General features: G+C 35.8%; 1 protein-coding gene across 1 annotated transcript in view; it reads right to left on the bottom strand.

The window, feature by feature from the left end:
• Positions 1–3,367: 3,367 nt before the first annotated feature.
• Positions 3,368–11,856, bottom strand: part of GFPT1 (glutamine--fructose-6-phosphate transaminase 1) — an 80,281-nt gene continuing 71,792 nt past the window's right edge. Inside the window, exons 20-21 of the mRNA XM_010845415.1 lie at positions 10,779–10,940; positions 3,368–9,606 (exon numbers count right to left, since the gene is read on the bottom strand). Of these exons, the coding sequence (XP_010843717.1) occupies positions 9,562–9,606; positions 10,779–10,940 (207 nt within the window). The 3' untranslated portion in view covers positions 3,368–9,561. The remainder of the gene's footprint in view (positions 9,607–10,778; positions 10,941–11,856) is intronic.

Raw genomic sequence — 11,856 nt, 5'->3', positions numbered from 1 at the left:
AAGCAACAGAACCAGATATGGAACAATGAACTGGTTCAAAATTGGTAAAGAAGTATGACAAGGCTGACAAGTACATTGTCACCCTGCTTATTTAACTTATCTCTAATTGTTTTTAAGGTCTCTTTTTCTGTGGTTTTGAAACAATGTATCTAAGAATGGAATTTCTTCTAATGCTTTGGATTTTGGGGGCTCCCTAAATTCCATAACTTGCCTTTAATCTGGTCTAGGACATTCTCTGAAAAGCTTTGGCTTTTGATTCGTTTTCTATAACTCTTTGCTTCATCAAACCTTCTCCAGACCTTCTTTTGAGTTCCCTAATTTTCTCTTCAATTAGGTCTATTTATCCATTCTAATTTCAATTACTACATCTCATTTTTAGTCCTGAACTCTGCCTTGACATTATTTTCTCTTATTCTTTTGTCATACATACATAATAGTCTTATTCCCACATTGCTTCTGATACTTCCAATTTCTGCAACCTTTGAAGGTTTGATTTTGCCATTTGTAATTTCTTCTCTTGCATGTTTGTGATTTTGGATTTGAGCTTGTTTCTTGGAATACTAGTGGGAATGCTTTGTGGTTTGTGGTAAAGTACACTCCTCCAGCAAGGATTTGGAGTTGCTTCCTGGGACTCCATCAACTCGGAATCACCGTGAAAGAAACTCAGTTTGAGGCTTTTTAGGACATACGGGTACGGCAAACTTCTACACAAAGCCTACGTGGAGATTAGCTGTGGTAAGAATTCCCATGGGATTCTCATGGCAGATTTCTCTCTCATCCACAACCCTCAGTTGAGGCCTGCATTTTCTTCACAATAACTCTGACAATTTTATTTCCTAATTTACTCTTTTACCAAACATGTCATTTTCCATTTTGGTTGATTTCCCACCTTTCTCCAACCCATGGCTTAGTTTCCCATCTCCCATGTGCAACCCATTAAAACTGAACGATGTAGTCAGCAAGATATTAACCAATGCCCCCCTCTCCTAGTCTAACTATCAGCTTCAGTATTTGTCTTACCTTTTGTGTCTTAGAATTCCTTTTTTTCTTCTTCTTAACAACTAATTTAACTATATAAAGGAAATGTGGGTTTTTTGCACTTTTATACAGCATTAAAATTTGTCCTAGGAAGTTCCTCAGGTCATCTAATCTACCATATTGTCAGAAATTCTTGCTGGTATCTTTTTCACATATAGGCCCCTAGCTTAAGTACAAGAATGGGTGGGAGGAAGAGGTTTAAGGAGAGAAGCAAAAGGTTCTGGCAAATATCACAACTACCTGAGTGCTGGGTGAGAGCTAAGGAAGCACAAAACAGGTAATGGAAGAGAAAATGTACGTATTTGTAAGTATCTGCATGCATGTATTTATATAATAGAACTATGGACTTTTATACAAATAAGGGACTTAGTAGCAATGTATACTGTTTTTCCTTGAGAGAGAGATATATATATATATTTATATAATTAATCAACTTTTCTCCTTTCTCCTTCCAATTATTCCACTTAAGACTATATAAGACTTTTATATCAAGGAGGATTGTTTTTACAGATAAAGAAAAACATCACACAGAGATGGACAGAGAAATTCACGAAATGTATCTCTTCCTGGGAAGAAGTTGAGAACATCTTTATTTCAACAGGGATAGTTGCTGCATATCAGGCAGAATCATGATATTCTTTTTGTTTTCTGGAAACTTAAATATGGATACAAGGGTAAGTAAAGACACCGTGTATTCCAAAGGGTGAACTGTGATGGACAACATCTGTTGAATATTCTATATATACTATACCCACCCTTCTAAATTCTCCCTCCTACTGGATACTTGTACACAGATATCCCATTCGATTTCTCCAGTGAGAATCATTTGAACACAATTTGGAAGGAAAAAGAAAAGGACAAATAATATTCTCCAATGGCAATTGCAAACAGACTAATGAGCATCAGACAGCTAATGCGGGACTTGCCATTATCTTCCAAGCATCTTTCCGAGAACTCACCCCAGTGCTATGGACAACTGAGATCACCAACAGAAGTCCCCTGCAATTCCTGCAGATTTGTTTCCTCCCTGATCTGCATTTCTCAGACCTAATGCCTGTGTAAACCCAATTCTCATATTAAATCCTTTCTTACTGGAAATGCCAGTAGTGATTTATGATTTCTTGACCAAACTTTAATTGAGCAAGCAAAGACACTGAAAGAAAAAATAAGAGGGAAAATGCTATTTAGAGTATAACTTAGGTCAGCCAGTATTTTACTAGCCAACTACTATGGCAGTCATGGGCTCAGGCACAGAGATATATCTTGTTTATGCTGAGCTCATCTATCCTTGGTGGTGGTTCAGTTGTTAAGTCATGTCTGACTCTTGCGACCCCATGGACTGTAGCCTGCCAGGCTCCTCTGTCCATGGGATTTTCCAGGCAAGAATGCTAGAGTGGATTGCCATTTCCTTCTCCAGGGGATCTTCCCAACCCAGGAATCGAACCCGGGTCTCCTGCATTGCAGGCATATTCTTTACTAACTGAGCTATAAGGAAAGCCCATTTATCCTTAGGTCTTTCTCATATGATTTGTATATCTGGTGTACCCAGTACACTGGATAACATAAGGTAAGATGGACAAGAAAGCAACAGTTGGCTGTTAAACTTTGTAAAGAGATTATCCATTTAAATATTGATCCAATTTTCAGGCATCCTATTTGAGCACAAGCTAAGCCATTATAGATCTTTAATTTTTAAAATATTACCATTAAATATCAGCTCCATCTTCTGATAGGGTGACTATCAACATTCTCAGAGCAGCCCCTATTTTGTTTCAGCATATTAAGCCCAAACAAAGTTGAGAGTCATTAACTTCAGAACATCACACTGAAGAGACCAATGTTTAACTAATATAAACATATACAAAGGCAGACTGATAAACAAATGGGAAGAAAATAACTACAGTTCTATGCAGAGAGCACTTCTCCAATTGTTTACAATCTCCATTTTTTATTCCGTAATTCCATAAGGCAGCTAACTTTTCTCTATCTTGGGGAATCTCAGGAATTTGCAAATAAATTGATATAAACCTGTCTTTTCTGCCAAGATAACAACTCAAAGTATTTAAATTATTAATGTTGTACCAGTAAAGTCAATTCTGCTTTCAGAGACCAGTATATTTTTCCACTTCACTTAAAGCACAAAAAGAGACAATCTATATGAATAAGTTTTAAAATTGTTTCTTTCAAAGAAAGAAATGCTTTGAAATTCAGTAACACACGATTCCAAATTAATAACCAAGAACTTCAGACAGAAAACCTACAAAGATCTCCCACAGTTCCTTGGTTTTTCCACAGCAGCGGTAAAAGTAAATTAAGAATAAAATCAATATTGGATTTACAATTTTATTCAAAGGATGAATACAAAACAGAAAGAGATAAAATTCAAAGCAAATATACTCAGTATTTCAAAACAATTCTACACACAAAGCAAATAGGGGGAAAAAACCCCACCAAAAGCCCCCATAAATCACACTAGCTAGATACATTCAAGTCTAACACAGAAAGAAACTTGAATTTAATGCAATTTTGCTTACCTAGAAACTGGTTTTTATTGTCTCAGACTATTTTCCATCCCAGTGTGGGGCATTCTTTGAAGACAAAGTTTTCTAATGAGTCCATCTCACATTGAACTTGCCATAGTAAAACATCCTTGACTGTTGCCACACTGGCTTTTCCTAATGCCAACAACAGTGTCACCTCAAAGGGGCTGTTTGCAGAAACTGTAGTGATGCTGACAAATCTAGACCTTTGAAGCTTGGCTATTGCATGACAATCTAAAATTAATGGAAATCAACATTTGGGTCTCACAAATTAAGAACACATTAGTTAAGAACACGTGATCATTTGCCTCTTAGGTACAATGGATCTAGAACTCTCAATGAGTATTTACTTATATTACAAGCTTTGGGAATTTTGGCCATTTTCCTTCGAAGACCACACAGTATTTATCTCCATTTCAAAACATACATTTCAAAACATACAAAGCTGAGTGACAGAGGCAAAAATTAACCCCTAAAGATCCTCCGGGTGTACAATTGCTGTGAGTTCCACAATATAACTTACTTGCATTGTTGGAAATAATGCAATACTCACTACACAACAGAAATTAAAAACATATGAAACCATGCCAATTGCTTTCCTCCTAACAGTAAAAGTTTTTTTACTTTTTATAAACATATATAAAGGCAGATTGATAAATGAATGGGAAGGAAATAGCTACCATTTTATCCAGAGAGCACTTCTCCAATTGCTTACAAGCTCCACTTTTTATTCCATATTTCAATTACATATCCATGCTCCATATTCAAATATTTTTTGAAATACGGAAAAGGAAATGTGGCTGCATAACAGCATTCTTTATGAAAAAATACATGTGTGAACTTTGGTGTTTGAGTCAATGAATCATGTTAATATGAAGATCACAAACATGTCTTTTCAACTGTGGGAAAAATCTCCTGTATACATGCTAACCAAAAAGACAGTAATAAATTTTGTCTGGTTAAATGACCTATAACTTGGCAACTTTTCTTATATTATTACAAGATTAGTTTTGATCTCTGGGATGCTTGTTAAAGCTAGCTAATAAAGCTTCTACGTCATTTTTTGAAGTGAGATAGAACAGTTTAACCATGGATAATGAGAGAAACTTAATAAAGACTTCTTTCACTCATCCAAAAAATTAAAGAACTTATTTTTCCTTAAATCCACTCCAATGAAAAGTGGCCTCGTAATTTCTAGGGAAATTATTTCTTGGCCTTTAAAAGTACTCAGTAAATACTTACTGATAGTGAATTGAAGAGGATTTAAAGAAAACTTTTCACTAGAAGTAAAGCTAAATTTTATGTAAAAAATGTGGCCTGTGGAAAAAATGATTCATGCTGGTGTGGCAGCCCTGGGCTTTGCTGCAGAGCAACACAGAGCAAAAGAGAGATGAAAGATTGGGCTCAATTCTATGGGAAGGCAACACAGCATATCCATTCATTCAAACCACGCTGGGCATAACTCTGTCTCCTGCAAAACACAGCAAGTGCTGTAAGCACTAGGGACAGAGATTTTTAGCTTGCTGTTTATCAAAGGATCCTGTAAAAGGACTCTTTGTTCTACAATTAATAGACTGCCAGATATGACAGAAACTTTAGATTTGGAGTATATGTTATTTTACTATTCACCCATCCTAAACACCCTTCTTTTGCAACTATCAACAACTTAAAGTTGCTGATCACTGTATACCCTGTAAATGTGCTGGAAACACACAAGTCTAAAAGACTTGAGTAAGTATAATATTTACAGAGCATAACATCAGAAAAAGTAGAGCCTTTGTTTTATCTAATGATCCTTTTTAAAGTAATTGGGAAGTTGGAGTGAAGACATGACTTTTGAATATAATGTAATATTTCTTCTTTTTAAAAGCAACAGTGATGAATAAACTTTTAGCATCAAAAATGTTTACTGACAACTAAACATTGGCTACAATCTTAGTACAATACAATCTTTAACACAACAACAAACATGTATATACTTCAAATATTGGCAAACTGCTTAAAAATGTAATTCGCAGCAAGATTTGGGTAACTTATTCACAGTTCAGAAATAGTCATTCGACTGAGAAGACATGAGGAAGAAATGACTAAGTGGCTCAGTAAACTAAACATTCATCTTAAAGAACAGAAAACTAAAACAAAGCCAGGATGACTCTAAAACTTCCAGCTCAAAAGAAATATAACTTAAACAAATATGAAAAGTTTTATTTAAGCAAAAAAAAAAAAAATTTCTACTGCAGAACAGTTTTAAAAGGCTAACAGGATCATTTTTATATTCATTCTGAAAACTAGTATAGTAAGAGAGGTAATTTAAGATTTCTTAAAAAGTTCTCATTAGCCATTATTTATCGTATATTCCATAACATTGATATCAAGTTATTACAGACTCACAAGTTAATATGGCATAACTTGACAGTTTTGCTAGTTAACTATGATTTTATTTTAACTGCGGATACTATCAGTTCAAAGCTAGTACTATCCATCCTATTGGTTATCATCACAGATCTAAAGAGAGTTAAATTCGTCAAGCTAGAGAAACACTGTCATATTAACAATCTTTAAATACTCTGGGAAAAAATGATTTAATTGTTACAATTTTTAACTTGAGGCTCTAACACAAGAAAACAAAGTAATCTGAAATACATTTTCACAGGTAAAACACTACCTGGTATTCCAATATAAAAAAAATCTATTAAATATGTGGATATAACACTTTTTTATCTACCTTTACCATTCCCTTCAATTTCTTTGGCCTTCATAAATTCAATGTGAGCTGTGATTTCTTTTTAAATAAACACTTTCAATGACATTGTTCTCTTTAGAAAAATCACTTAAGCTGTAGCATATAATAATTAACCTCAGTCTTTCCCTTTTACTGCTATAGTATATCGCCTAATTAGAAAGAGAGAGAGAGACAAAGGAAACTGAACCCAAAGGACTTCTTAAAATATGTTTGCTGAAGTCAACATTTCAGATAGTTTTCCCTCTTTCAAGAGTTACTAGAAATATGTCAAAGGAATATAACCAAGGAGCTAAAGGGGTTCCTTTCCTCTCATCCTCATAATTAACTCAGGTCAAGAGATCTGTATTCAAAAGGTTAAGACAGTATCATCTCAGAAACATCTTTCTAAGAACCTTAAAGAAAATCTTTATTAGCTCTCTAACCAACAGTCTCACCTACGTGTCACCTGTGTCAGTTCCCTTTTAGTTGTGTTGCTTGTTTTCACCTTGTATCTAACAACTGCTGTTCCTTACAGTACTACAGACACATGGATTTATAGCCTGTGGTAACAGTTAACTCTGCAAAATGCACTTCACCTCTTAGGAACATGATATACACCAAAACTTGAACCATCATTTCAATGAACAAATTCACTCCCAACATTTAAAAGCTCAACTCCATTTTTCCACTCTCTCACCCTGTACCTTCCAATGATCCTAGTCTCCAGGAGCGGTAAGTACACAAGGAGACAAGTGGACTTTAAACAGGATGTATTTTTCAGTTTCTGGCACAGTGACTTTCCCATAATACACTGTTGACAGAGTTATACCAAGCCAAAGACAGTTAACATTAACTTCCCTTCAACTATTTATGCCTATGGCATAGGTGATTTAAACAGACGGAAGAGCTGACTGATGTCAAAGTAACAATCATTTACTGTGCCACGTGTCAGATGCTAACATGATCCTTGGCCTAAAAAGGATTCATGGCCTGGGTAAAGAGTACTAAGTTATACAAAAGTGAATTTAATTTTAAATGTATTACAAGAAAGAATTTCTTATATGAAGGACTCCTTTTGTAGAATATCTTTCCCCAAAAATGATTTTCTTATACTTATTACATTGGTTTTATCTGAGCATCCACACTTACTAGCAGTTTGCCTCATTACATTATTTTGTGTTCATAATTCATAAAAGCATCTAAAAATCACTACATTAAACAGTGTAGGGAGCAAGAAAAAGGGGTAGGGAAGAAAAACGATGTTTGTTTGGAAAATACCACTTCTTTTTTCTTACTACTGGTTTTTGAGATTTGATTTAGAACTTATCCTAGCTTGAAGTGTATCTGTGTGTGTCTGTGAGAGAAAGACACACACACACAAACACACACACACAAAGAGGGAGAGGAAACAGACTGAAAACTAATGACTGACTTCACATATCAGTTTCACTTAGAAAGCTAATCTGAACTTCAGAAATGCTACAAATCCATACAAATCATGTGCATAAAAATGCTAAAATAACATAGTTAAGGATGACACTACACACAGACTAAAACTAGCAGGCCTACACAAAATAATATTACAAACAATTAAAATAGATAAATTTATACCTGCAGTAGCTATATAATGACATGAATAATAATCCTGTTTTAAAAACAGGTTTCTAGTCTCAATCTAAGAGTCTTTCTGAATTACCTCAAAATATGCCAGTGCTTTCTCTAACGCTAACACAAGGCAGAATTCTATGCTTCTCTGACAACAGCTACTAGAAGTTCAAACACAGAAAATGGGAAAGGCTCAGCTAACTTTATTAGGCTAATTACCTTTGCAATTTAAAAATGAAAACTTTTGAAGGAAAAGGACTTAACCAAAACATAAACACACTGCCCTGTGATGCCCAAGATGTTGCTAGAAAGCTCCGTGAAGAAATTATTATTCACAACTTTTTGGGTGTCAAACTAGTATTCTACTCTAAATTTTTTAATCTAAGTTGTTAAGTTTCCATTTCTGACACTAGCCAGCTAAAGGCACCTCAATATCCCTTTTATATTTATATTTTCTTCATTCCTAAGTATATTTCAGGGGTAAAACACAGAATATTCAGAGAGAAAAATACCTAGAAAGTAATACTAAAAATTTTATATAATCCTTCACTACTATCACTGTAAAGCTGATAGCTTTTTCTAATTTTAGCCCATCATATACATTTAGCCAAATTTTAGTCAAAAGACTTGCAAATCTTCCAAATAACTGCAAGGAGTTTCCAAATTGGCATGAAGGTACTAGAGTTTGATTCAACAAAGCAGTAAAGGGAAGTTAAAATTAACTGTAAGGAATTCTTCTCTGGGACAAAACTGAAGAGAATTCTGAACATCAGTATTTGACATATTTGATAGCAACTCTCTGTGGTGATTTCAAAGAACAAGATAGAATGTCCTTCAGCAGTAATTTTTAAAAAGAAACTACAGATACAAGGAAACCAAAACCATTTTTAGGCGATTAAAAAAAAAAACAAGAAGTAGGATATCCAACTTATCTGTATCCCATCTTCAAATTTAATATCATATTGTCAGCTGTTCAAAGCAGCTCAGATTTAAAGTCTGTGCTATGAAATTGCACAAGCATTCTCTGTTAAGAGCTGGAGAAAACCAATGCACTACTATACTTCTTAGCTTCCTAAGAAACCTTGATCTACAGATAACAGGCAATAAATCTGAGAGACTAAGATTAACTTAGAAATCCCATGAAGAAGTTTTCAGTTTTTAAGTTTCATAGACTGATTTAAAAACAAAACAATAAATTTCAATAATCATGGAATTTTTTCTTTATAACTTAGCAAAACCTTAATTAAATATCCAAGTACACTGTCACCGGCTTTAAATATTCCAATTAAACACACTTTCATTGGCCTGAATGAAATGTCAATGTATGCTGAAACAAATGCCAATTATTTTAATAACACACAATCCTTTCAGTTTGAAGTGGAGGGTCCCAAAATCCAACTCTCAGCATCCTTTAAAGAAAATGAGAGCTAAATCTCTCTGATACCGATACCAACATAGATTCCACTATTCAAACTCCCCCACAAATCACTGGAAAAATATGAGGTAATTTCACAAAAATCACAAATTGAATGGAATAATTATAACTGATATATAAATAAGGATTTACTAAAAAAGGCTTAAAGGGGTGATATCTTAAATCAAGTTTTAAATACAAAGGTGTCTTGTGTTGCTTAATCGCCCAGTTTCAGATGCTCCTTATTCTACGGTTACAGACTTGGCAAGATTCCGAGGGAAATCAACCTGCAAAAAAAAAGAAGTAAGATTTGAGAGATGATACAAACTGGGGTGGCAGTTGCCATCAACAAATTATTTTTGCTTATACAAACATAAGAACAGGGACTGTCCTGGTGGTCCAGGGTCTAAGACTCTGCACTCCCAATGTAGGGGCCTGGGTTTGATCCCTGCTCGAGGACTATATGCTGCATGCCAACTGATTTGCCATCTGCATGCCAACTGAGAGTTCACATGCTGCAACAGAAGATCCTGCATGCCACAACTAAGAGCTGGTACAGCCAAATAAATGACCAAAGAAACCCCATGAAAATAGAAAACAACTTGTTCATTAACCATCTTTACTAGAGACTACAAAGAATTCGATTAGAAATATAGTAATATAATGCATCTTAAAACGACCTGAAATCAATTCAGAACAAGAATTCCAAAGGACCCAGTTCAGCACATGGAAAACTTCTGTGGTCCTCTATGAGCTGGCATCCCTCTCCCGGGACACTAGAAATGTATAAGAGTGCGATGTTTTTGTTTGTTTTTCAGCATTCACTGTCTGTATATTTATTTTTTTATACAAAATACAATAGAAGGATACATTTTAGTAAATTTTTAGCTATATGTGATTTTGGAATAGATTCTTTAGATTAACCAAAAGTTGAGCAGAAGGAGCCCTTTTGACTTGAATCTATATTAAAATCTTTTAAATACAGATTAATCCATTTTTCTGCCCTCAGAAAATGTGGAACAGTAAGTACAATTGGACCCTCAAGATTAAAGCTCAGAGGCAGTGATGCAGTCCTAATAGAAAAATAATAGTGACTGCCACAGAGACTGTTAAGAGTAGAATGTTTTGATTGTCACTGTGGTTGTCACAATGAATGAGGGACTAGGAATGCTGAGAGTCCTTCAATGTGTGAGGAAGTCCCAAAGAATTTCCAATAGCTACCCCACTGAGAAACACAGAAAGAAAACAGGTGGAGAGTACCCAGGGAGGTAATCTCCCCTGATGGAGCTTCTGTCCAAAACTCCTTCAGGTTCGATGGGTGTGAAAATGTCAGGATGTAACTGACAAAACTGGGCCATGGAACTACAACAGGTGACAGATGTATGTATGATGGAATTATCAAATTCTATTGCTAAAAATTTGGAAGGAAACTCAATTTCCACAGTGGTCCGTCACTTACATCATAACCTCTCAGCACAGCCAGGTGGAAGGCCAGCAGCTGTAAAGGGATCACGCTGAGAATGCCCTGCAGGCAGTCCACTGAGTGGGGCACCTTGATTGTTCTTTTTGTGTTCTTAATGGTCTCAGTGTCTTCCTTGTCACAGATCACCACAGGCCGTCCCTGGGAAAGAGATCACAGGCACGATCACTGGTTAAGTAAAGGCAGGGCTGTAACACGTGAACATGCATGTTTTGCACTGCTCAATTCAATGTGGCCTCACTGACATCAGTTCAGTCGCTCAGTCGTGTCTTGACTCTGTGCGACCCTATGGACTGCAGCACGCCAGGCCTCCCTGTCCATCACCAACTCCTGGAGTTTACTCAGACTCATGTTCATTGAGTCGGTGATGCCATCCAACCATCTCATCCTCTGTCTTTTCAAATCAGGGTCTTTTCAAATGAGTCAGCTCTTCGCATCAGGTGGCCAAAGTATTGGTGTTTCAGCTTCAACTTCAGTCCTTTCAATGAATATTCAGGACTGATTTCCTTTAGATGGACTGGTTGGATTTCATTATATTCCAACTCTCACATCCATACATGACTACTGGAAAAACCACAGCCTTGACTAGATGGACATTTGTTGGCAAAGTAATGTCTCTGCTTTTTAACATGCTGTCTAAGTTCGTCATAACTTTTCTTCCAAGGAGTAAGCGTCTTTTAATTTCATGGCTGCAGTCACCATCTGCAGTGATTTTGGAGCCAAAAAAACTAGTCTGTCACTGTTTCCCCATCTATCTGCCATTCAGTGATGGGACTGGATGCCATGATCTTAGTTTTCTGAATGTTGAGCTCTAAGCCAACTTTTTTACTCTTCTCTTTCACTTTCATCAAGAGGCTCTTTAGTTCTTCACTTTCTGCCATAAGGTGGTGTCATCTGCATATCTGCGGTTATTGATATTTCTCCCAGCATTCTTGATTCCAGCTTGTGCTTCCTCCAGCCCAGAGTTTCTCATGATGTACTCTGCATATAAGTTAAATAAGCAGGGTGACAATGTACCGCCTTGACATACTCCTTTCCTGATTTGGAACCAGTCTGT

This window comes from Bison bison, unplaced genomic scaffold, assembly GCF_000754665.1.
Source record: "Bison bison bison isolate TAMUID 2011002044 unplaced genomic scaffold, Bison_UMD1.0 scf7180017864215, whole genome shotgun sequence".
In the NCBI taxonomy this organism is placed as follows: domain Eukaryota; kingdom Metazoa; phylum Chordata; class Mammalia; order Artiodactyla; family Bovidae; genus Bison; species Bison bison.
The sequence above is the reverse complement of the archived record's forward strand: the minus strand, read 5'-3'. Positions and strand labels throughout refer to the sequence as shown.